The sequence below is a fragment of the Rhopilema esculentum genome, chromosome 12, assembly GCF_057945365.1.
Source record: "Rhopilema esculentum isolate cy_ngs chromosome 12, ASM5794536v1, whole genome shotgun sequence".
NCBI lineage: Eukaryota > Metazoa > Cnidaria > Scyphozoa > Rhizostomeae > Rhizostomatidae > Rhopilema > Rhopilema esculentum.
This window is the reverse complement of record NC_142826.1, coordinates 2,461,896-2,486,859: the sequence shown is the minus strand read 5'-3', so window position 1 is coordinate 2,486,859 and position 24,964 is coordinate 2,461,896. Positions and strand designations below refer to the sequence as shown.

The following is a 24,964-nucleotide window of genomic DNA, read 5'->3' as shown; positions in this document are numbered from 1 at the left end:
AATCTTCTCCAGCTCTTTTGAATTTATTGTTTTTTATAATATATCTTATCTTAGAAATACTCCCCTTGGGAAAATTTTTTTCACTGCAGATACCTTTCATCTGTTTAAATGAAAGTTACATTAATGAAATGTGACCATGTATTGAGTTTGTGTCGGAATTGATTCTGAGACCACGTCTCTAATTTATGCATTTTCATGCATAGTGTCGACATCAAAACAATGAAGGACTTTTTTCTATAACACTAGAAACAAATACAAAATTCAAATTAGTTTTTGTAAAGGTGGAGACAAAAAAACAAAACATAATCGAGTGGCCTCCGCACCCAACATTACGAATATTCCTATACTTGACGAAATACACTATAAAAAAGAGTACAGCATAATACAGCACAGAACAGTGAAAGATAGAGTAGTCAAGAAGAGAGTCAAGAAATAATTCACCATTATATCAGCAAATAGGATGTCTACGTGATGACGTCTTAAATTTTTTTTAGTATTTTGAATTTGCCACATAGCCTGGAAGAGCACCACGAGATTCCTTCAGATTTTCAAATTGGTCTTGGATTTCTGACAGTCATGAACGAGGGGCGAATCAATCCATGGAAATCTCGTATACCTTTGATTGAAATCATATTGTTTTACCAGAAAAGCCCTTAAGATTCCTCATATTTATGCGGAAATCTCGTACGCTCAGGGGCGGATCCAGGGCATATTTGAAGGAGGGGCAGTCGGTAGTGGGGGCGCTGAAAAATTTTCAAAAATTGGTGACGAGAGATTTTCAGAATAAACAACACAACTTTCAGGTAATCTTTGAAGCGAATTAACCTATCGGTCTCAGAAACTTTTTCACCTGATTCTCATTCTTCGAAAAAGGCGCAAAATTTCTAAAAAAGGGCGCCACACTTGCTTCAACTCGTTGAGGGAGGGGCAGCTGCCCCTAGTTGCCCCGTCTTAAATCCGCCACTGCATACGCTGCTTACAAAAACAGATTACCCCTCGTACGGGGATGTGTGGTAAAAAAGTAGACAACCCTCTCTTCTTGCTTCATTCTTTTCTTTTAAATCGACACTGCTGTATACAAGACATGGTATGCTCAAAGGCCGCCAAATGTGTTCTTCAACTTCTACATGTTTGCCATATTTTAACTTATTTTAATAATTTTCTCCTATCTACTTCGTTAGAACAAAGCCTTTCAAGAATGTCCTACAGGTATCTTGATCTTTATAGATGTGGTAGCTGGTTTGGTGCCTCTTTTGATCTCTATTGTAAGCGTGCTTACCTGTCAATTACCCACAAAGCGTTTTACTGTACGTGTTTCGCTACAACGGATAACTATCACATATTTCAGAAACGGAAAGCCAAAAACGGATACAAATCACGCGTCTTCAAACCATTATAGATTGTCGTATGAGATCATTTTGCGTAACATCAAAAGCAATTCCCGCCAAAACGGGTTGTTTGTGAACTGCTTGTTCTTGGACAAAGAATTCATTCACGGTTGTCATTCGAGAATCAAAGCCCAGCAAACCTGAATATTTACCTTGTCCTTTGCACATATCCGTTATTAATAAACATTTTGAAAGTCAATCGTGATGCCAACATATTGCTGTGTGACATAGGCCAAGAAAAACTGTAGAGCTTGTAGTTCCACATCTAGGTTATTTGAAGCGAAGAGTAGAATTCTTGATCATTGTAATGTCTGCAAATTCTGGATCTTTTGCTCACTTAGGCCTGCTCAAAATCGATGGCGCTGCAAAGGAACAAAATGGCGATGTACGTCCCCGTTCCAGAATCAATGACACGGATTCGGCTTACGTGAAAATGGCGAAAATTGGAGGCCATGCAAGTAAGTGTTATCTCTACACGTATGTTACGCTGCTTGCGAATATTGCTGTCGCAAGGTCTGTTGTTACTAGCCGCTTGCCTAAGGATTGCCATCAATGACGTGCCTAGGTCTCTCGCAAACTGAAGGGGCAAATGTAAGATAGGTCGCACACAGTTATCACTTCACACAGATTCGATAAATGCCATATTTTTACTTAAATGGAAAACACTTGTTAGATGTAATGATTAATAGATATATGCTTCTATTTATCAAAGAAAAATTAGCATCTCTTTAACTATCAAAGAGAATCATTTTTATACGGTCTATGCAATAAAGAACCATTGTCTCCTTCACTAACTCATTTTTTGTGCTTATATTCCATGCTTTAGGAAAACGTTTCAAATATATATATTCCCAAGGTTGTCTCCTAAATAAATGTTTACCAAAAACGTGCTGTGTATTTTGGAAAATATTGTTTTTTTAAAAAATAACAAATCTCTCACAAAAGACAGTATGCCTTGGTTAATTTCTGCGTCAAAGATTCTAACAGTTGTTTTGGGTTATCAAAGAAAGTCCTCTCTGTTCATTCAATCCTTATAATTCATTCAATCTCAATAACTTTAAGCAGCCTCACCAACAGAGCTAATTACATGAAAGTTTTATAGGTTAATAAAGTCTTAGGAGCTTATTGTTAAACTTTGCCTAGAAATATACCCCTCCCCCCGCCTCAATCACACCTTAAATATACTTAATTCTCAAAAAGTTGATAAAGTTCCACGGAAAATGTTTGCTCTTCGTTTAATTAATATCCTCCAGCTAAATTGTGTAGTTTCAACTGCGATTTGATTCCTTTAATGAATCCTTTTTAAAAAGTAAATGTTTTAAAATGCATTTTTAATGAAATAGTTTCATGCTTTTTATTATGTTTTGCTTTGTGATCTCAAGAGACAAGGGTAGTTTTGTGCACTTCGGGTAAGGCATATCTCAGAATCCTTTCTTGAATCAGTCTTGTCTTTGACTGAGAGATATTTTCAAATTGAAATTAATTGTCAATTTATCGAGTGTTTCCCTCGGCTCATCTTCTTCTCATCTTTGGCTCCTTCCCCTCTCGCTTTTCTTTTGGAGCACAGTAGCTCCAACTGCCTTTTCTTCGAGTCATGACAGCTGCCATGATTCGCTGGTTTTGAATTGAAGTTGACTAACAAGGAGACTTCTTGTTTGTGCAACAGATCTGCTCAAGATGGAGGGGGTTGCAGAGGAAGTACCAACGCAGAAGAAATTGATCAAGGAACACGATTCAACTTACGTAAAAATAGCAAAGTCCGGAGGGCATTCCGGTACGGTTCCAGACATTCAAAAATTAGACCTTTCTTCTCTATAGTAGCAGTTTTATAGAACCCAAACCATTGATTTTGATTTTCGTCTGATAATACTCATATCTGAGTTTTTTCTAAAAAGATAGCACTTCAAATCCTTTCTGTGAAAATTCATATTTCTTTCTTTGGGAAGAAGCAGTTTTTAGTATACGCTGCTTTTCTCAAACCGAAGAACATGTTCCAAACTTCCATTATTTGTATTCTAGATGGTTGTTTGTATTCTAGATGGTAGAATCATTAATATGAATAATTAGCTATTGCCTTTTTAGAATAAAAAGGGCAAACTGCAGCCTATTTATTGGTTAAGCAATAACTGTTCTCTTTCAGATCTCTTGAAAACTAATGGAGCCCCGGTAGTTGAATCCCCCAGAAAGAACCAGATCAAAGAAACTGACTCTGAATACATTAAACTGGCCAAAAAGGGAGGGCATTCAGGTATGATTTTGATCCGCTCGTTGGTTTATGAACATCTTCTGGCGTCCGTAAAATTAACTGTAGGTCTCGTTTGCTGTGAGCCATACGTAGGTAACATACTTTTTAAGAGTGACCACTTGTCTTGAGTTGATATCCTGATGTGGTTGAATGTGTTCTTCGCTGTTTTTTGCCTTCCCAGCGTCGCAACTGATAACCATTTTGTTAATAGGAGGTGTGGTCAACAGTGTCTAAGCCAATGGGCAGCACATCAGTGAAGTTGCTTCCTCTTTTCAGTCATAGTGGCCACTAGTGGCACCCTTGAAAATCATGTGGGGCTGCTTTATTTGTCTCTTTTTCCGTGTCAGAATCTGTCAGTCCAGAAGAATCATTATTGTAAACGATTAAACGCCATTTCCATTTTTTTGTGGTTTATTCCATCTCTTTTTGCCAATTAACATACGGCTTTTTAAGGCGAGTACCCAATTTTGAATTAGCCTCTTCTGGAATTTCAATAGGATCTTGTGTCCATCTCTATAATACAGAACAATATTGTTTTTAAACCACCCCCCGTTACCCAACGATTTCCTTAAGCAAAGAACTCAGAGCTCGATACATACTAACTATCCTCTCTGCCATAGGTCTCCTCAAATCTGATGGAAAGGAAGCGGAAAATGCTGTAAGGAAAAACAAAATCAAAGACTCAGATTCAGAATATGTGAGACTGGCAAAAGCAGGAGGACATTCCAGTATGTACTTTTCAGCTTTTGCTTACCAAGAGTTTCAGAGTGTCGCGTAATGTTGTACTGAAGAACAATATCCGTAGTCCACTTCTCCTCCTCCGCACTTCCCTCTTTTGCAACGGTATTTAAGCACGGTCGCATAGCACCCTGGAACTCAGTGTGACTTCTTCTTCCATCATCATTCGTTTTTCCTCATCAAAAATATAAGTCTTACAACCACAGTCTTCAGAGTACACAAAATTTGCATTGTTTCGAAAGTCACTAATGTCAACAAAGACGCATCCTTTGACAATGATAGAAAGTACTTTTAAAATACACTGTTTCTTTTAAAATATACTTTTCACGATGATAGTTGCAAGACACTCAGAAGCAAGCATTTCTATCGACCGTAGCGGTTTATTTTTTTAAATAAAAATGAGCGAAAGTATTGGCAACATGTTACACTATGAAATATGTTAATCTTCGATATTTGTTGAGCCACTCTCAAAATTTATTGCTTTAGATCTTCTGGCAAGCGAGAGCACAACTCCGAAGGCGGAGTCTTCACTCCCCAGAAGAAGAACCTCTAACGAGGGCAGTGATTACGTTAAGCTTGCAAAGAAGGGTGGAGATGCAGGTATGAAAGTCTTTAATCATTGCTTCAATCCGTGCCAGAAATTCTGGTACACAACACTAACTTCTTGCATTTTTTCATTGCACCCCTTTGATTCCTTAACCAATTTATAATCAGAATACTTGCAAAGTTTTCAGTAATTGAAATGTAAATTTTACTCAGACTTGACCATTAGGTATAATAGTTTTAGGGGATTATATTTTGAACTGTTTCACAACAACAGGAAGCAGTTTCTAAATGTCTAATTGACCAACGGCACGTTCTCGTAGACTTTATTTGTCCGTGTATCTACCTAGTTTCCGAAGGAAGTTTTTAGGACTTTGAGAAGCTATGCTAATGGGGCAGTGTCCCGGTCCTTCCTCTCGTGATCCTACGCCTTTGATTACTGAGAGCTGGACACTCTCCTCACTCCTAGTAAAGGTTTTGGTCATGACAGGGACAGTCAACCCTAGAGAATCTGTACGGGCATGCCGAAGCCGGGGGGCCATGTTGGCTGTAGCCCCCCTGCACTTTTTCGCTGAAGTATGATATCAGGATTATGGCATCAAAGACAACTGTGCCAAACCATGATTGGAGCCCCATCCACTTGTCTAGAGCCCCCCACTCAAAAATTTGCTCCGGCGTCCTTGCTGTAGTCCGCCAACCTCACCATTGAGCCATCCTTACAATCACTGAGCCATCCTTACAATCACTGAGCCATCCTTGTAGAGTTTCACCTTTTCTTATAGACCTCTTGAAGATGGTTGAGAAAAAGCCGGCTACTCCGAATCAAAAATACAAGTCAGCCAGCTCTGACTGGTTCCAGCATAACGATAAAAGAACCCCAGAGCCAATCACAACAGGTATGCAAGAGACCTTGTAGCCTTGAAGCCTTTAAGATATGACTTTTGTGAGACCTTTTCAGTTGGGAGAAAGGAATTAAAACACTTTTGTTACTTGGCAACTTAGAAGTTCTTGTAGGAGAATGCTGGAAGGGCAAAATCATAAGTTGGCATGAAGTGGCGTCTCCTAATCCTGATAATAGTAATTTTGCAAACACAGGCTTCAGCTGGAGAGGGCTGGGTCTTTTAAAGGGATGTTGTCAAAGATTTCCGACCTATTTTGTCTTCAAAATACAAATCAGATCCCTGCGATGCAAGGCTTTTTTGTTTCATTTTCACAATATTTTCTCTTCTAAATCGGCAAGAATCATTTCAGCTGGAAGTTTGAGAAATAAGAAAGGTTTAATTAAACACCTGAAAGAATGGTGTTTAATTAAGTCAAATCTTATATGTAGCCTTAGATAATAGGTCCTCGAATCACAGGTCACTGAATGATAACGAATGATATTACATCATGAGTTGTTGTGAGTTGTTATTAGCTGGATTTTTTTAAATGCCGAAAAACTTTATGTCTGTTTTATTTTCAGGCAAAGGAAAAGGTGCTAGGAAAGACACCAACAACAACAGTAACAGGTATGCTTGCGTTAAGTAGGCTAATTTTCTTTAAAAATCAACGATCAGGTTGAACAGACTGGCTTAATCAGCCTGCTGAGCTGTGTTAAGGCACTATATCCCGACGCATTTCACCGGCCATTTAATTTTTCCATTGGTTGGACTAAACAATAAGCCCATTTTTACGTATCCAATCCAATCGGCTAATTCTCAACGTTTTGTCGACCATAAACTTGCTGCAAAGGCTACTTCTTACTCTGAACAGTTGACTGTCGGCTCATATTGCCTTCAACACTATTCTGCAATTCTTAGAACCTGTTATGTGTGTTTTGTTATCAGACAACCAAGCCTCTTGTTGGTTACTCATAGTAAGTGAGAAAACTGTGATGGTATTTTGTAAAACGTATCTTTTTAGTTTAACTTTGTAATTTGATTTTCCTGTTTAAATAATTTCTTTAGATGCCTAATCGCTAAAGATCAATGGTGAAGCATTTTTCCTTACACGATTGTGTTATATGACCGTAATTTCACCCTTCGCAATTTTTTTTAAAACCCAGTATGTCAATTTCTAAGATACAAAGTGATATTTCACAATGCCTTAATTACAAAATTTTAAATGCCATATTTATTGCATGTAATAATTTTTATCGACTCTATTGAAGATATTTCGTTGCTTTTTTTTTATTGGCAAACAATCTTTAGCATTTGTAAACATCCGTCATATTTCACAGTGTTATCTTGCCTTCTGCGGAGCCTCAAACTCAGAAGTCTGGAAAACGTTTGTATCAAGTACAAACAGATAGAGCTCCAGCCCCTTTCGCTTTACATTATTAAGCAGAAAGTTGGTAAGTAGGCGATAATTCCATCTAACATTTACTGACCAAAGCCTGCTTTTGAACGGGCTTCTAGCAACATTTTTCTGTGTCGATCAGCAAATCTCGAAGTTGTCTCAATAACCTCACAATTCATTTATTCAATTCATAATTTCTTTCTATATTCTATATATCTTTCTATATATATTTCTTATACCTTCTATTTATATCAAGATCATTTATTTGATACTGAAATTAACCTGTAAGTGCAAGCCTTGAATAAGAAGGGGCAAATATGTTCATGTGATATTTGCAAAGACTTACGTACATTTTCAAGATTACATACATGCATGTTTACGTACATTAGCAAGATTATAGGCAAAAACAAATTACAAGCGTTTAATGAATTATCTGCCCTGAGCTTCAGTAATGACCAATGTGGGTTGCTAAAGATGTGCTAGTCATATAAATATTGTGCTATTCTTTGATAATTTTTGAAAGGCTGTGTCTTGTGATCAAACAGTCATTCACGACAGTGTGCCTGCAGCATCAGGTAGAACTGCGTCTTGTTTTGTCTTGAAGAAAAGATGTCGAGAGTTGACGTCATTTTATTTAACGAGAACGTTTGGTATGCTGGACATTATCGTCTTTGTGGCAAGCATAAACTTTGCAGCATGTATTGAAAGTGTATTGAAGAAGTGAATTTTTTCAACAAGTGCCTCGCCAGCCCTAAATTAAGACATTTCAACCGGCCCTTTTATGCGAATTCACGTGTTTTTTATGCTGAATTTTGGACATACAGTATTTATTCGAATATAAGCCGCGGCTTACAATTATTTTTTTGGCAGTGGCTTGTAAACTATGTTTTACCCATAACCAATATCCTGCCAAGATTTCTTGCTACCTTGAAGCTGGGGGAAATAATGTAGAACATGAGGAAGAAATACTTTTCGACGATAAATATCTATCATCTGTCATGTCTTTTTTATTTAAGTACATAATTAGGTTTTTGTCAGTTTTTGGTCCGCATCTTAAACCAACTATCTCTGCAGGGTTTTCTTGGTGCAGCTTATAATCAAGGGCGGCTTATAACCGAATAAATGCAGTATTCACTCTCGCAATTTTTTTTAATTTATACTTTTAATTTGTTTCAGTTCAAGAACGGATTGTTTGTTTTGGTTGGCAGCATATCCGAATCTAGCTACAATTACCATTAACCGTTGGTTGCCTGCAGCATCAGAAATCGTACTTAGTGGTGTTTTAATTAAGAAAAAAGGTTCGTTAATAGCATCAAAATGTGTTTAAACATCTACGTAAAAATAGTGGTTGTTTTGCCTCATTGAAAGTATACATTGAAAGACTAGAAAATAGTTGTAAAGATGTTAATCTTTTCTTCATATAGAAATAGAAATCATGCTCTAAAAAAAATTTAGTTACTTATTCCCTTTAAAGAGAATTACCCAATGCCTACATTGCAAATGAACTTTGCACAATTTTACTAAATTCTGCATACAGTTTCAACGTTCCAACAAACCCTCTGTCAATTTTAGCTTACCTTTGCAGCAAATTTTGCCTGGTATTTTAAATTTCAAACAATAATATAAAAACTATAGGCCAAAATGAACCAATACAAAGATTATTCAAATGACGTTATCAAAGGGAATTTATCATATTCTCCTCCACTCATAATCCTCTCATATTTTAGAACTATTTCCTTAACACCCATGTAGGAGCCCGACACTTCTTTCTAAAAGCCTACATCCAATTCAGAAATAATATCACAATTTTTGTTAAAGCCTTTTACATGCTGTATTCCGACTTCTCTCCCTAATAACCTTAGAAATACTGTTCACTTCTAACTAACATTTACAGTACACCCCCTTTTGCGTAGGTTTAAAACTTGTCACCCGCATGGCCTAAACTAAAGCATTGCAACGACTGTTTAGGCCATCCAAAAAACGTCTATTCTCAGCTCAATGTTGTTTTTAAACTTAAATTAGATTAAGCAAAGCTTCATAGACTTCTGCTTTATAAAACCATAATGGTTTATTTAACACAGCTTGAATATCCTCGTGTCAACTAGACTTTTAGCAATTTTCTGTAAAATATTGTACGTTGCAAAACTGTTTTCTGGTGCGTTAGCCATTTTATTTTTGTATAACTTTGGTTTTACGTATTTAACTACTCACTTATCTTGAAAAACTGCAGTAAATTGCTGTTTCGATTTTGTTCAATTATTTTGTTGCCCTTGATGTTGAATGAACTTGAATAAAAATGTATAAGAATGCATAAGTCTGATTCATTTTGGAGTCTCTCTATGCTACCTCGAATTATGTTCAGTCTACTCTAAAATCTTAAATAAATACTAACCCCCTCTTGGAGTACTTGGGGTAGTCCCCTTTAAACTCCTTATTACAATTTACTTGGGTAACGTGCTGCTTTGTTAATTTTGCACACAAGATTTGAATATTTTCACAGAAATTCGAGTCCATGAATTTGCTAGCAGTACTCGCACGGAATATAACAAGGCTGGGGCACAAAGGCTGAGGGTTAATGGCTGGGGGCGCAGTGGCTTGTACGAAATGACGTGGGGCAGGACTATAGCCTTCTTAAGGCCGATATCCATTAGGCGAATTCGTTCGCGCGAATCGAAGCGATAGAGAAGGACCATGATCTACTTTCTGCGAATCGAATTTTTTCGCTGCGAGATTTGAGAACATTACACCACGCATGCTCACATTGGCAAAATGTCGATTCGCGCAAACGAATTCGCCTACTGGAAATCGGCCTTAAACAGCCTATCTTAGGGATATTAGGAAAATTCTGCTACTTTGTTTCGTCAGAAAGACGACAGACTTTATTCACTCTAGCATGCAAATTAATTGTGGACATAAGTTGTGCGTTTTTAGTCCCTTGGGGAAATGTTGCGCGTGATTAACTGTGGAGAGGGAATTGAAGTAAAGTCCCAAGTTAATACATTAAACCAATGCCAGATTGCGATGATTTCGCGCCATTTGCAAGAGTCTTCAGTCCGAACTTGGGTCCAGTATATGGGAAGTTTTATGACTAAATATTATGAGTTAGGACGCGTACATAAGAAGAAAATGTTGAAGCGTTGCTATCAATGAAGTTGACACAGTATGTTGAAGACCCTGCTTGGTGAAATTTTAAAGGTTTGTGTTGTTTTTGATACTTGTTTACACTCGGACTCGGTCCAAATATCACAATTGTACGGATTTGTTTATACTTTCAGCGATGTGAACAGGCAAGAATAGTATCTGTGGACATCTTTTTTTATTTTCGTGGGTGCCCATTGTATTCCTTTTCTTTCAGTACACTATTATAAAATAAATATACTACAGCTTGACAATCTTCGGACACCACTACAAGGCTGAACATGACCAAAGACGTCCAAAATGAAAAACGAGGCCTATAGTTAGCATGAACATATTTCGTGAATAAAACTAATTGAGTGACTTACACAACTCGATTCTGCTACCGTGGCCTTTCACTGTATGCACATTACGAGTAATACTTGAATGAAAATTATCATAGTCACAATTTTTAGTATAATTTTTAGTAAACTACGCTACGCATAATTTTGAGGTTTCAATCGACTTCCACGAATCCAACGTCAAACAAAAGACGAGTCAATTAAATGCTTCAAAGTCAGCTAGAATACGTAAATCCAATTACATCGTCTTTTAGTGCTTTAATATTTAGTACAACCAGTTGTTTTGCTCATAGTTTGTAACTATGTTTTGCTTAACTATTTTGAATAGCCTCGACTGAAGGTTAACTTGCCTTTGCAGTTATACGCTTAGGCAGTTACCTATAAATATATCTAAAATGTGTGCTAGGCACAGTCCGGGGTGTTTTACTTCTCTTTAAAAGCATCTTCTACGGTAGATCTGCTGAAAAATGCTTTCAAAGTTTTCACTACAACCATTTTCGTGGAACTTGCCATTTCAATAAGGTTAGCACGGACAAAGTCGGCGACTGCATAGGGATCGAACTGGACAGAGAAGAGTCGGTTGTGCTTGGTCTTCTTCGCCGCCGTGTACTGGGTTTGTATCTGACTACTCTTAAGACGTCTAGGCTTGGCAATCCGGGCGTCCGCCAGGTCTATATATGCACACATGCCCCATTCGTGGTTATCGAATTTCAAATACACTGTGTGGAAATGGATTGCCTCCTGTTCTGCCTTATTAAGCTTGATTCCAAGTTCTTCGTTAAGACAAAAAGCAGCACTGTGGAGGAGTGATACAAACGTTTCATTGTCTTTCTCGACGTAACTTTCTTTGTAAAGACTTTTTGTAACTGTGCAGGTGAATAAGTGTGGCCCTGGGAGGCCACCTCGACTCGGATTTGTGCCTATAGCAAAACGAAAGTTTAAAATTAGATATAATTCTTACACAATTGCTTCTTTATTGTATATTCAATCCACTGATTCGTTTATCAATTGAGATATGGATTCAGAAAGATACATCCTCAAAATGAAATAGCTTTTCAACTCCTGTTTTGGTTCATAAATCAAAATACAATGACTGCAAAAAGTATCAATTTCACGACTTGATTTGTGCAGCTTAAAGCCTTTTATCGCATGTTCCTGTGCAGTGCAGTATCAATTCACCAACGCAATCTACAGTACTTGATGATAGAAATATACAAAACCAAACATAACCTGAACCCTAGTTTCATGAGTGAGATTTTTGAAACAAGAAATGTACATTATGATTTGCGAACTAAAAATAATCTTTGCATTCCAAAAGCCAGGACAACTTCTAATGGTATAGAAACTGTGAGATATTTAGGTCAAAAACTGTGGCAAACACTACCTCACAGTATAAGAGAGTCCCAATCATTGGCAACATTTAAAAAAGAATTAAGAGCACACCCTATAGAATGCGACTGTAGATTGTGTAAAAAATTTATTGCTGGGTTAGGTTTTATTTAGAACATTATACCTTAAACCTTTTTAATATTGTATCATATATTTTTATTTCATACTAACTCTTTATAGATAGTTGGCCTTAATTAGCTTCTTTATAGCTATCAGCCGTTCATTTAGTACGCCAACTTTAAACAAATTATTTATTATTATATTATTATTATTATTATTATATTATTATTATATTATTATTATATTATTATTATTATTATAATAGTGCAACCCAATAAGCGCAGTGGAGTTGTATTTCTTTGTGAAATGAGAACATAGTGCCAAGGAACACGTGTGCAGCGACGATGGAGAAGAAGGCGTCGAAGGAAGAGAAAAATGTGGTTACTTCCATGGATTTGAAAAAGAAAGCAAAAAAGGAATCCAAGCATTGAATCTAAGAACTTGCTGGCGAAGACAAGGAAATGTCTCTACGCTTTTTCCGAGTCCAGCCTTATAAAATGGAGGGGCACATAAATGCATCGGGCTGAGTTTTATTTCGTTCTCTGCTATTTTAATTTGATACCCTCTGGAAAATTCCCTTTGATAAACCACGCTGATTGGTTCTCGCAATAATCCCCAACGATTTTTATCGTTTAGTACAGCACACAAGACAATTTTTGTCTTTGAATCGGGTTGCGCAGAAAAATGTGACAAAAATGCGGTGTTCGGCAACGAAAGATTTCAAATCAAGATAAAGATCGCATATATCTCCGATAAAAATATTTAGTGTGCGCTAGGCATGCATTTTTCTCTTTGTTCTATCTCTCGAGGACGATCGAGGACTCAGAAAATGATCGGCTAACGATTGAAAATAACCTTCATTTGCTGACAACGTATTTTTGGATAGAAGTAGAATTTGTTCCATGAAAAAACTTGGGTTTTGAAAAAAAAGTTACTGGCAAGCACAAAGTTTTATAGCCCTTTTTTAGTCTTCTTTTTGAATTATTTGGAGTCGAATGTATTCAATTCAGCTATTAGATAACCTAAAACAAGGGCATTGAATAGGCTTATAATATTTACATACTTACCTGTGTTTTCCCTCTGGAAAAACAGGACCTTTCTGTCAGTAGTGATGACAGCCAAATGTAGGCCAAAAGAGGTGCTGAAGCTACTATTAACAATCCTTTTGCATGGCACTGCAGAGAGTTTTTCATCTGACGTCATCATTTCCCGCCAAACAGCTCGCAATGACCGATGGTGCACGTAGCTAGTTTGAGTGAATTCTAGTCTAATGAAATGATTGTTTCCATCTGTTCTCAGAGGAATTTGCAGGCTCTTCAGAGCCACTGAAGTGTCTTTCTTTATCTCTCCGGACTCTGTAAGCTGCAAAAGGATGGCTAGATTTAAGATATGTTGCGAGAATTTCAGATTTTGGGCAACCACCAACAATGTCTGGTACAGCCGAATTCCTGGTACACTGTATACACAAAATTTTTGAATATTTCTTAAAGAAATGTTGCTTTCGACCCTCTATAATAGGCCTTCTGTCTGGCAGCAGCGGTTTTAGGGGCTGCGGGGCCAGGGGCCAAAAATATCTGCGTGGCCCTTGTTCTTTACAATTTCTCCTTTTTTCTTAGGCGTGGGGTCCTTTTTGGCTACCGGGTGAATTGAAGGTCTTTTTAATGGAAACAGTTACTTTTTTCAAAAGAACATTCAAGCAATTAGGTGTTGCATAGACTTTTGGTAGGAATTGTAGAATTGACCATGAGCCTTTGTAGGTCTTCATGAAAAACAGCTCTTGAAGTTCTTATCAATTTTAGAGGAGCATGCTCCCTTTACCTTACCCTTAAAGTTTCGCTCTGCTCAGCCCAAAGGAATTCTGCCTCTATTTTTCCGTCAAGAAAACTTGTACTTTTAAAGGTTTCTTGACGTAAAGTAGGTTGATTTTAGGATCATTATTCAAGTGACAAAATACTTGATTGCATAAAAGGGAGGGAAAAAATCATTGTCAAGTAAAGTCACCAAAGTATGAAAGTCTTACCTCATTAAATTCTCTTCTTTTCTCGCAATAGAATTGATAATAATCCCATTCATGGTCTTGTTCAGGCAGGTTTTCATCTTTTTCTAGTGTTAATCTACACATTAGGCTTTCTAGAGAGTATTTCCTCTGCTGGTTTTTGCTTTTCTCTTCGTCCCTCTAAAAAACAGCCGAGTTTTAAAACATTTTCTTAATACTCCCTTTGAAGAAAACACTTACAGGAACATATGAGAGTATCTTTAATAACATTCTTTGGATTTAAGCCAGTGTTTAAGCTGAGTTTAACAAGTAGCAACTCCCTTAATATGAGTGTAAATGTACCTTTAGCCACATAACCTGAAAGAACAGTTTCAAATGTCTGTTGCAAATTGATTAAGATAAAGCATGTCGAAGAACTGAGTTTTCGTAAAAGGGTTATAACTGCTTTTGCCTTGATAAAAGATTTAAGAACCAAGACTACATTATTCAGTGACTGAGGAAGGAAGCCAGTTTTTAAGACATTTAACAATCTTTGCGCATCATGAATTAGTTTCAGATCAAACGACTCAAATCCAAATCTTTTTAATGACGTCAACCCCTCCGCGTAGCCCCTCTACATAGCCCCTTGTCTTGCCCTTCTACTTAGCCATTCAACGTAGCCCACTGCATAGCTTCTTCACGTAGCCCATCTGAGTCCTGTTATCAGAGTTGTTGAGAGAGGGGCCAAAGGGGTAAATTGCCCCAGGGCTTCTAGGTCTAGGAGTTCTCATAAATGAAATCCATTTTAAGAATGGAAATAACCAAAGGTAGAAAAAACATACCTAAAAAAGTAAAATGCTCTAAACGATTGCAAGAAATTACTGCAAGAAATATTCTGAAATGCATTTTAAGCGAATCTGAAGGGCGTGGTCGTAAAAAAACTCTGCTCACTCCGCTCGTAAGGGCCTCGTCTTTCGGTTATGCCCCAGGACCTTCGAAGCCTCTTGGCGGCCCTGCCAATTATACCACAATCAATTCGACCCTGACTCCCAAAAGGTTATGAATACTACTCATGTTCCGACATGCCTCTACGTAGCCTAATTCCTTTCAACATTGTGTACCAAGGAACAGAATCTCACAATTCCTAGAAATGCGACCTCCTACCACGACGAAACCGTAAATAAATGAACGGGATGCAAGAAAAGGAAGCAACGTTGTCCTTCATGTAACCTTCATATTTTGCCCTGCTACACAAGTATATGTAAACATTTTGACCAATTCGCTTTCATAGGGCTGGTAGAGAAATTTAATGATGCTCCCTTAGAATATGGTCATTTGTTTAAACGTTATTTTTCTCAAATTCGTGTGGCGTCTTTCTTTATATTTCTATTATCTGCCCATTTATTTAAATTTCTAACTCTTTTCTTCGTTTTATCCTTCAAAACGGAGACTCAACAATTAAAGACAATAATATGCCATATTCTCAACAAAGATTCCGGCTTTTCACTTTGTCGGGTTGAATACATTTAAGAGTTGTTTTCAAGTAGGCATCCAAGGTTACTCTTCGTTTTCCAACCCTCCTGAAAATTCGAAGAATAGCAGCAAGGAATCCGGCTTGGAGATCACTAAGCATGAATTGGTTCGTAGTCAAAAAGTCTATGAATTGCCAATTTTTGCAAATATAAATGACAAATATGAATCAGTCCATTCTACACAGTCTATTCTATCTATTTGAGTTTAAATTTTTTTTCTTCTTGTGGATTTCTACAGAGGAACGAAAGTTGGAGAATGAAAACGATCATGGCTTCTTGAAATTATTGTTGCCCTTCCATTTTCAAGAGTTGCTAAACCCCCTCTTTAAGTTTTCTTAGCATCGGCCAATAAAATGTGATATTCACCTCTTCCACTAGACTGTCTGCGATATAGAGTTTTGTGTCTTCAAGAAAACCAAAAGTGAAAAAGTCTGTGTCCACTGATTTTGATTCATATGGGTTTACGTCATCTAAAAAAGGTAGACAAAATAATACAACCGTCCTGAGTTAAATGTATTCAAACTTTAACATCTTTTATAAAGAATCGTATATATTTCTATATAGATAGATACAGTTTCTGTAGGTATGAAGAATGGCTATCTATGTATGTATGTATGTATAATTCACATCATTAAAAGATTTACAAGTTGTAAAAGAAAAGAATAATATCATACAATAATTTGAATTGAAAATAAAAGACAAACAGCCCTAATTTCAGGGGCAGGGATAGCATTAAAAGCTCTAGCTGACCTTATGTCCATGATGGCTCCCCTAGAGACGCCGGTTTAACAGGAAAAAGAAACGACAGGAAAAAAGGATCCTTAGTAGTAGACATATATGCCATTTTCTTTTTTATGATAGTTTGGAAAAAGGTTTTTTTTATCTTATGCTTGAAGGTGTTGATATTGGATGTTGATTTTAATGCTGGTGGAAAACTGTTCCATATTTTGGGCCCTAGGTAGGATAGGCACGCATGTCCAGTATTCCGAAATGGTAGGTCTAGTTTGATCTTTGCGTTATTCGGTCCTGGTTGACCGGGTGAAACATCTCAGCACTGTACGCTGGGGTCGTTCCTTTGAAAAACAAAATATTGACACAGGCACATTAGTCTATCCTGTTCCTTTTAGGGAGCCGATTTATAGCCTAGAATTCCGTGACCTCAAAATTTGCTGTGTTTTTTAGATTGAGATTAAAAACAAAATCATATATTTTGTGCTGCCTGGATATTTTTGGACAGCCTCTTATTCAGCCCGGGATACCAGGAAGAGCAGGCATAATCGAAATGAAATTGAATAAGAGCATTTCTCTTATTCAGGGCCTGGAACTGCTCTGTATCTTCAACTTGTTACAGTTTTTAATCTTCAAGTCAGTAAATTAGCAAAGTTTAAAAAGCAGGGCCCTTGGCTCGAACGCCCTTTTAGGAGTTTTTTTTCTAAAGGTTCTAAACAACAAGTAAAAAATAATATATGAAGTTAATATATTACTGCTTTTGTCTTAGAAAATATTGTCTTTAGTTAAGATTCGTAAAGAATTTGTAGTAGTAACCGCTTCACGTATATGTATTTAAATTTTAGCTTGGTTTTCTTGTTGTTTGAAAAATGAAAGAAATTCGGGTGAAATAATGATGCTTTTGGAATGAAAATAAATATGTATCAAATAAATTTTTTTGTTGAAAAATTGTGCACTAGCAGAAGAAAAAATCATGCACTCAACTCGAATTTCACGCACATAAAGCTACATTACTGTTGAATGTGGTTTGGGATGTGATGGAATTTTAAAAAAAGCTTCCTGCAGTCAACAGAAAAAGCTTTCCCAACAAAGATTAGCAGCCTAGCGACAGTGGCAGTCGCCATTTGCCTTGGCATAGGCAGTCGCAACGAAGACAGTTAGAGGTTGTAAAAAACCAGCCTGACTTTGCCACGATCCACCCTTTCTCCAAAACTTTCTGTGTTATCAAATTATATAGTGTTTCCTCACCTGAGAAGTACGTGTCCAATACGACAGCCGCACTGGCCGGTCGTTTTCCCGGATCATTTTCATAGCAATTCATAATTAGTACCTTCAGCGGATCGCCGTCCGGTCTCTGCTTTGGCAATTCGATTTTCGCTCGCGTCGAGTCCCAGTCCGTCACGTTGATTACCTCCGTCCGGTCGGTATGCCACGGCCTGATACCCAAGACGCAAAACGCAACTGTATTCCCATATGCATACACATCAGCTCTTAGAAACATCTCTGTGAAATCTTGATCGAGATCTGCAGTAATAAGAGTTTGATAACATGACAAACTGCAAAGATTCAAACGGGCTTCGGGGTAGAGCATACAAATTCAATTTTATTTGGGGCTAAGGGGAGGTACAAAGATTTTCTTACTGCCCTGGGTAACAGAGCGACAGATGCGGAGGAGCGCTAATCGGCGAAGAAGAAGCTAGACGCTCCTCCGCTTCTCCGATTGGTTTTCCATTGAATGAAATTGTGTGGCTCTGGAACCAAGGGCGTTTTTTTGCATAACCCTGCAAAGTAAATCCCTGTTGATCTTTTAACAGCAACCAGATACGGAGAGATTAAGAAAGAACCGGAAAAACCGACGCAGAGAGCATTTTTAGCCAGTTAATTATGTATTTAGTTATTAACCTCGACAATTAAGCACAGCACACAATTGTTAGATAGAGGTGTAGTGACATTTAAATTTCTTAAAAGAAGTGGAGGAATAGAGTATGACAAATTTTCTTTTCTGTTAGATTTCCATTGTTAACATGACATTTTTGCACCTGCTTCTGCCATCAGCCATGTTAAATAGGGTGTTAAAGCTCCAGAAGGCCAATGAAGATTGAATGCTTCTCTGGTGATCAGTCTTTGCACTGCGACCATATGTAAATTGGGCTCGCTGATACACAGCCGGGATCTATATTTACGTATCAGGGGCACACAAAACAGACACTTCATACAGTATAGCCACTTTTCCAGATAAAGTCTAAGGAATGATGGTAGCATCGACCCCCACTTCCCCCTAAAAGTCTGCCCCCAAAAGTTTTTCCCCTGAGGTTTTTTACAGTAGTTGTATCATCATAACCTGAAATGGTATTAACGGTGTGAATACTCCGGAACCCGGAATATTCAGCTCCGGAACTGTAACTAAGTTAACTTGGGGGCGGAAAAGGAGAGAATACGCGATAAGAATAAAGTACACAAACTGAACAGAAACGTGGGTAATATGCTGTCAGAATTTTGCCTTCGCACTGCTGTATCTAAACCAATTATCTCGACAACTTTCGTCCACAGAATTTTGGATTAATCAAAAAAATTTATTCATGTAGACTGGGGTCGCAGAAGTATGGAAACGGTGGGCCGTTTGGTGAGGCATACTAACCCGTATTAAGTGGATTTTCGTCGAAGTATGTCCACATTTCGGGAGCGGCATATCTTGGACAGAGGTAATTGCTGGCTTCTTTACGATGCTTCATGTATGCCTCACCAAAATCACCAAGCTTCAATATTCTACTTTCTGGGTAGATCTAAATTGAAAAAACAAAAATAAACCTTACTACCATAAAACATGAAGAAAGCGCGGAAAAGAGAACTTTGCGTACCAGATCACAAAAAGGAGTCCAGTCCACAGGACCAGTGCCACCGGGTAGGCCGGGGTGGCCATGCCCTCCCCCCTCCACTTTTTTGCGAAGCAAGTAGTTTAAAAGCTGCAGTAAAAGAGGTAGGAAGCCTTGGCCCCCCAACTTTTTTAGTCTTGCCCCCCCCCCACTTTCAAAATCGTGGCGCGGACCCTGGTCCAACAGTCACCACAGTTCTACCCAACTCTTTAACCGAGGCTCTAAATTCTATGGAAGAAAAACCTTGAATTTGCTTGTCCAACGATCTCAAATAGACTACTGAAATATCATTAAAACATTGTTTTAAAAGAAGCATTTTCAAATAAAACAAATAAGCAACTTTCGACTTTTTCGTTCAGGGGTTCAGATTTAGAATATTGTATGGGAAATCAACATGTATAAAGAAAGTAAGTGAACCGTGCAAGTCTGGCGCAGAATCCTGCTGTAATGACATTAGATTTGGTTAAATGACATTAAACTCAGCCATTAAAGCCTTTGGGATAAATTTAAGCTAAGATCAACGCACTCAAGCTATGCAACAAGAAACTGCCAAGATCTTCATATCAATACGGAACATGAAAAAAGGACTTTGAATACTCGGCTCTAACAATATGGAACGATACATCTGTTGATATATGAGATGCCTCAACTCTTCGTTGCTTTAATAAACAAAACGAAGAAAGCAAACCTACTGGCTGAGATCAAATACGTTAACTTCCAAACACGACCCCTTGGAAAAGCAGCAATAGCAATATTAAAAACATACTCAAAATCTTGCCTTTGATTTGACTTTGCTTTCATAATATTATATATAGTTATTATTAGATGCTGAAGGGTATATTTTCGTGAATAAATATTTATTCACATTATGTTATATATCATATAATATCAGAAAGTCGTAAATAGTCGGTAAATGGAAGTCTTTAGAACCCTGGCAGTGGCACATGCACAGTTGCCTTAAAGATCCAGAATAAATAATTCGAAACCCTTTATTTACCAATATATTATCAGGCTTGATGTCTCTGTGTGCGACATTCAAATCATGCAAATACGCCAACCCGCAAACAATTTGTGCAGCGAAATTCCAAGCGATGCTGTCAGGTAACCCCTTTTCTTCATGGGTCGATCGACTCATGACGTACTTTGTCAAGTTGCTTGGTACATATTCCATTACGAAGAATCTTTGTTCTTTTTGCAGATGCCAGGTGTCGATATTCAACTGGTCTTTAATTGTTCCTTCGTAACGAAATGCGACAATGTTGCCGTGTCTTAAAATGCTGAAAAGATATGTATGAAAAGGTAGTTTCCATAATTTTGATGTCAATCCACTTTTTTACTTAATCACCACCAAGCCATAACTCATCACAGGTTTAAAAAAGTGTATCTATACTAAATCTTTTTTTAACCATCTATTATCATAGAGGAGTTATTGGAGATTTCCTGTGTTGCAAGGCCATATTTCTCTTTGGTTTTTAGGTTTTTCTATCCTCTTGCTGAGTAATGACTGCTATATTTTCTTATTAAATCCCCCTTCAACCCTAAGATTGTATAATATATAGGCATTTAAAAACGGGAGCGTTTGTTTACTTAGCTGTGCCAGGCGGGGAAGAGGGGGTTGTAAATTAGACGAGGTATTAAAATAAAATGGGTGTTTAAAATAAAATAAGTATTTTCGTTGCCTAATCAATTTCTTAACCCTATCCAGACTAGGCTTTTTGAAACTTTCGGGAGACTAGTAGGGGGAGACTTTGTGCCCCCCCTCCGTAATTTCTTTGTCCCTCTAGCTAGGACAATGAACTTTGTTTGGATGGTACTCTTACCTTTTCTCCACATTTTAGTATTATTGTTCAATTTTTAAGTCACGTGGTTTTACGATGACGTCATCATAATGGTGGCCGGGTGAAGCAAAAATTTAGAAAATTTTAGAAAATTTTAAAATATTCATTAATTTCAAAGCATCGGGCTAAGATATTAAATTAAGCAAATTTGATGCATTTTCTAATAGAAACAAGAAGATTGACACAATTTTAATGTTACTTTTCAAAATTATTAACGTTCCAAACAAAAGAACTCAACATATTTTGTAATTGGCTATAGTTTTTCTATGCTTTGAAACTCCTGAAGTTATGAAAGAAAAACCAACTAGGGGGGCACTTTGTGCCCCCCCCCCTAGTCTGGATAGGGTTAACACCCTCTTTTTCAACGCGTTCTTCGATTTTACGTTTCACGTTTAGATAAAAAAAATTTTATCAAAGCTTTGCGTTGAGCCAAAAGCCATTCTCCATTTTCCATTCAGGGTCGAAACTTCAATCAGTGTTGTGAAAGTTAGTTTCGAGTGACTTTCTATAAAACTTTGACACTATTGGTATGACCTTTTTATGTACACCTGTAATTTTTCTTAGCAGCTAACTCCCTTTAAGGAATCATATTCCAATTAAGCTTGAGAAATAACCCTTGGCCGTACATTAAAAAGCGATTGAAAGTTTTGCTTGAAAATGTCACTGGTTTCTGGGTCCAAGTTTCTTGCATATCTTCCAGATTTCAAATTATCTTATTCATGGTTTACTGATTATACATAATTTTATTAAATTTTTTGAATTTTTCTCATGATTTACTGTTTTTTAGTTTTTATTAGTTATTCTCAATCTTTTCATAATTAACCAATTTTGTTTAATTATATTTTTTTAATTTTATTTAATTTTTCTAAATAATTTTTCTTTGTTGAATGATTTAACATTCTTTGATCAGACAATTCAACTGGAATTGCCCTTTTACCCTGATCTTAGGCAGGCTGGTGGTTGTTTTTACAAAACGAAAATGAAATCGCTGAGTAAGCTTTTAAAAATTCCCAGTACCAGGATGTCATCAGTATCAAATCTTCAATAGTCATTTTCCTTTATTCAAATGTCAGAATGTCCTATCATATATCGTTTGAATGTACGAAATTGTAAAGGCCTTTGGCAGAAATTCAAATCAGATATCAGATATCAGAAACAGATATCACAAATTATCATCTTACACCATATTATACCATACATATTATTTAATATAAATAGCTTTTAGTGAATTGGTTTAGATCTGTAAATCATATAATAATGGGATTTTGTTGAGACAAACTCAATTTTATATTTTAGCTTTTCAACACTTCAGTAGCACAGTTCTATTTTCTATTTAGTAGACATTAGAAATATGAACTGCATCATACTTTCATTCTTTATTACAATAACCAGGTAAACCATAATTTACTTTTTGAAAAATGCCCAAACCGCAATCTAGCTAAAAACTTTGTGTTTATCAGTAAATTTCAATTATGTCTTGGAAAACAATTGTGTTGCTAAGGCAGATTTGCTCAGGCACTGCCCAACCATTAGGCTAGCAGGGGCTATATCCCCCCCCCTCCCCCACCTTCTTGCAATTATAGGCTAGAAAAGTTTTTGGAAGGTTTTTCTAACGCAATTTTAGCTTGGTGTTTAATTACCCTCAAGCTAATTTTATCTATTTTTATAGATATTGATATCTCTGAACCAGACTGTATATAGAAATTGAGTGAAATAAGCAAGTATTTTTGAAGAGGGGCATTTTCCGGCGCTCTAGAGGGTGTGGCCTCAAAAAATTTTTGTGCACCACCACTTTAAGACTGGTGTGAGGTCCCTGGATTTGGTGGTGGGGTATAAAAACAAGGGGTTAAGAGGAGGTCTCATGAAAATTGTTGTAGGGTGTACAAATGACAGAGAGTAAAGGTAATACTTTGAGTTGCTTAATACCTCAAGGAAAACAGATTGTGGAAAATGTTTATTAAAGATTGACTTCTTTTTGTGCACTTGGGACAAATTTTAGGAAAAAGATTTCCCTGAAAAGTCCTTTGTGCATAAATTCAGTACTACAGTAGTAGTGAGTTCTTTTTGTGTATGTCCGACAGCAAACATACCAAACTTTGAACTATCTACTGTTTGTAGTTTTTTCTTTTTTGTAAAAAATAATTGTTATTTGTGGTTCAAGTATTAAATAGAAATGTAGTAGTTAATTATTGCTGTGAATGAAATGTTTTGAGTTTTTGAGTTTGAGTTGAGTCCACAAACTTTACAGTTATAGCTCACATGTTTTATAAAACAATGTAATACTAATATAGCTTTGAGGTGAAAACTTAATTTAAGGCCATAATTCAACTCACCTTGTAAGATCCATTTCCTTTAAAAATGTTTCTTCATGATCAGTGCCAATTTTTTCAGGCTGAAGAATCTTTATGGCAACATTCGCTCCTTTGTATTTTGCAAGGAAAACAGCTGAAAAAGCTCCCTTTCCAATAAAACTCCATTTTTTCAAGGATTTCTGTTTGATTGTTGTCAAATTATTCTCGTCACCATTGATGCTTTTCCAAGAGCTGGCTATAATTCCAACAAAAATTAGCAAAATTTTTATTACAAGAAGATAGGACAGTATTCTGAGCAATTCAAGAGAGTGATTTACAATAAAAGCAAAAGCAGCCCTACCCGATCCTAGACGCTCTCTTTGTTGGATTTCATCCCTAGTTGATTCCAGTCCTCGCTCTATTTCACGAATGTCGCTCTTTAATTCCTTCAAATCTTCTAAGTTTGGAAGTAAGCCATTTGTGAGCCATTTGTCCACAACATGAGATATTTTTTTTGCATATCCCAAAGTCTTGTCAAGCTCTCCATTCAGTGAAAATGTATTCATGTTGCTTTGGATTGAACAGTTATGGCTTTTATTTTAAAAAGAAGCAGTAGGCCATTCCAGTCTCAGTCGAGCTTCACAGTCAATCCAAAACCATGCTAACTCAGCTGGATTTATACTTAAATAATTCATGCCGATGTGTGCTATTCTTTGTTTACAACTAATTCCCGGAAAAACCCTGGCCTCTTTCTCACTCTGGTTATTTTGAGTATGGGAAATCCCCATGGGGTAGATGGAACATACAGGCGAAACATATAGTGAACTGGTCACATGAAACAGAGCCAATTAAGTAAGACTTCTGAATTCAATAGCCCTGTAGCGGTCAATATCTGGCATGTGATGTAGACTTTCAACAACAAGATAATGTATTTACAAAGCCAGGAACGGATATGGTAGGCCAAATGGTGCAAAATTCAAGAAAATGGATTTTTCAACAAAAATCGAGAAATCAAGGATATAAATCAACGTCAAAAACATAGATTCACATCTAGAATTCAAGAATATAAATCATTATCAAATCATGGCTGTAAATTAACGCAACAAAATAAAACAACGTCAACAAAATAAAACAGCGTCAACAAATATCCCATTCTTCACCATTTTTGCACGAAGTGAGCCAGGGTGGCAGACGTTTACTGTAAAAGCTCTATTAAGCCCCTGCGGGCTTATTTGTTTTTCAGGCTTGAAAGGGAGCGGGGCTTATCAGAAAGGGGGGCTTATTAGAAATTTGAAGCACAAATGTTTTAAAAATACCCTTGGCCATTTTCTGTTATGAAAATGTCATACAAATGTTATCAAAAAACTTTGCTAGCAGCTTCGAAATTTTAAACAGATCAGTTATATGGTCCTCATATTCATCAACATCACGAGGATAAATTGGATATCCTCAAAACAAATTTTGACTTACTACAAGTTAGCCTTTGTCGCACAAGTTAAGCCCCGTTAAAACGCTCTCAACATTTCACTGAACATCGTTTAACATTTCTCGAGTGCAAATGTTGAAAGCGTTTTATCACCCTGTTCAGGGGCGAAACTTCAGTATTTTCA

At 37.0% G+C, this 24,964-nt stretch overlaps 2 protein-coding genes across 5 annotated transcripts in view; one reads left to right on the top strand and one right to left on the bottom strand.

Annotated features, from left to right (window-relative positions):
• Positions 1-9,505, top strand: part of LOC135681159 (uncharacterized) — a 20,495-nt gene extending 10,990 nt beyond the window's left edge. For 3 of the 4 annotated variants that reach the window (XM_065195475.2, XM_065195476.2, XM_065195477.2), the window contains 9 exons: positions 1,730-1,846; positions 3,055-3,162; positions 3,529-3,636; positions 4,254-4,361; positions 4,858-4,971; positions 5,697-5,810; positions 6,377-6,422; positions 7,133-7,246; positions 8,368-9,505. In XM_065195475.2, the coding sequence (XP_065051547.2) occupies positions 1,730-1,846; positions 3,055-3,162; positions 3,529-3,636; positions 4,254-4,361; positions 4,858-4,971; positions 5,697-5,810; positions 6,377-6,422; positions 7,133-7,235 (818 nt within the window). In that variant the 3' untranslated portion in view covers positions 7,236-7,246; positions 8,368-9,505. The remainder of the gene's footprint in view (positions 1-1,729; positions 1,847-3,054; positions 3,163-3,528; positions 3,637-4,253; positions 4,362-4,857; positions 4,972-5,696; positions 5,811-6,376; positions 6,423-7,132; positions 7,247-8,367) is intronic. The other variant, XM_089111773.1, reaches the window with a different exon arrangement.
• On the bottom strand, positions 9,007-24,964 carry LOC135681153 (uncharacterized). The gene is made up of 9 exons (XM_065195460.2): positions 23,716-24,964; positions 23,397-23,610; positions 20,223-20,502; positions 18,991-19,135; positions 17,601-17,876; positions 15,990-16,093; positions 14,137-14,292; positions 13,184-13,478; positions 9,007-11,587 (listed from the first exon to the last, which is right to left on the bottom strand). Exons 1-9 carry the CDS (start codon positions 23,918-23,920, stop codon positions 11,091-11,093), a joined length of 2,172 nt encoding a protein of 723 aa, XP_065051532.2. The 5' UTR covers positions 23,921-24,964; the 3' UTR covers positions 9,007-11,090.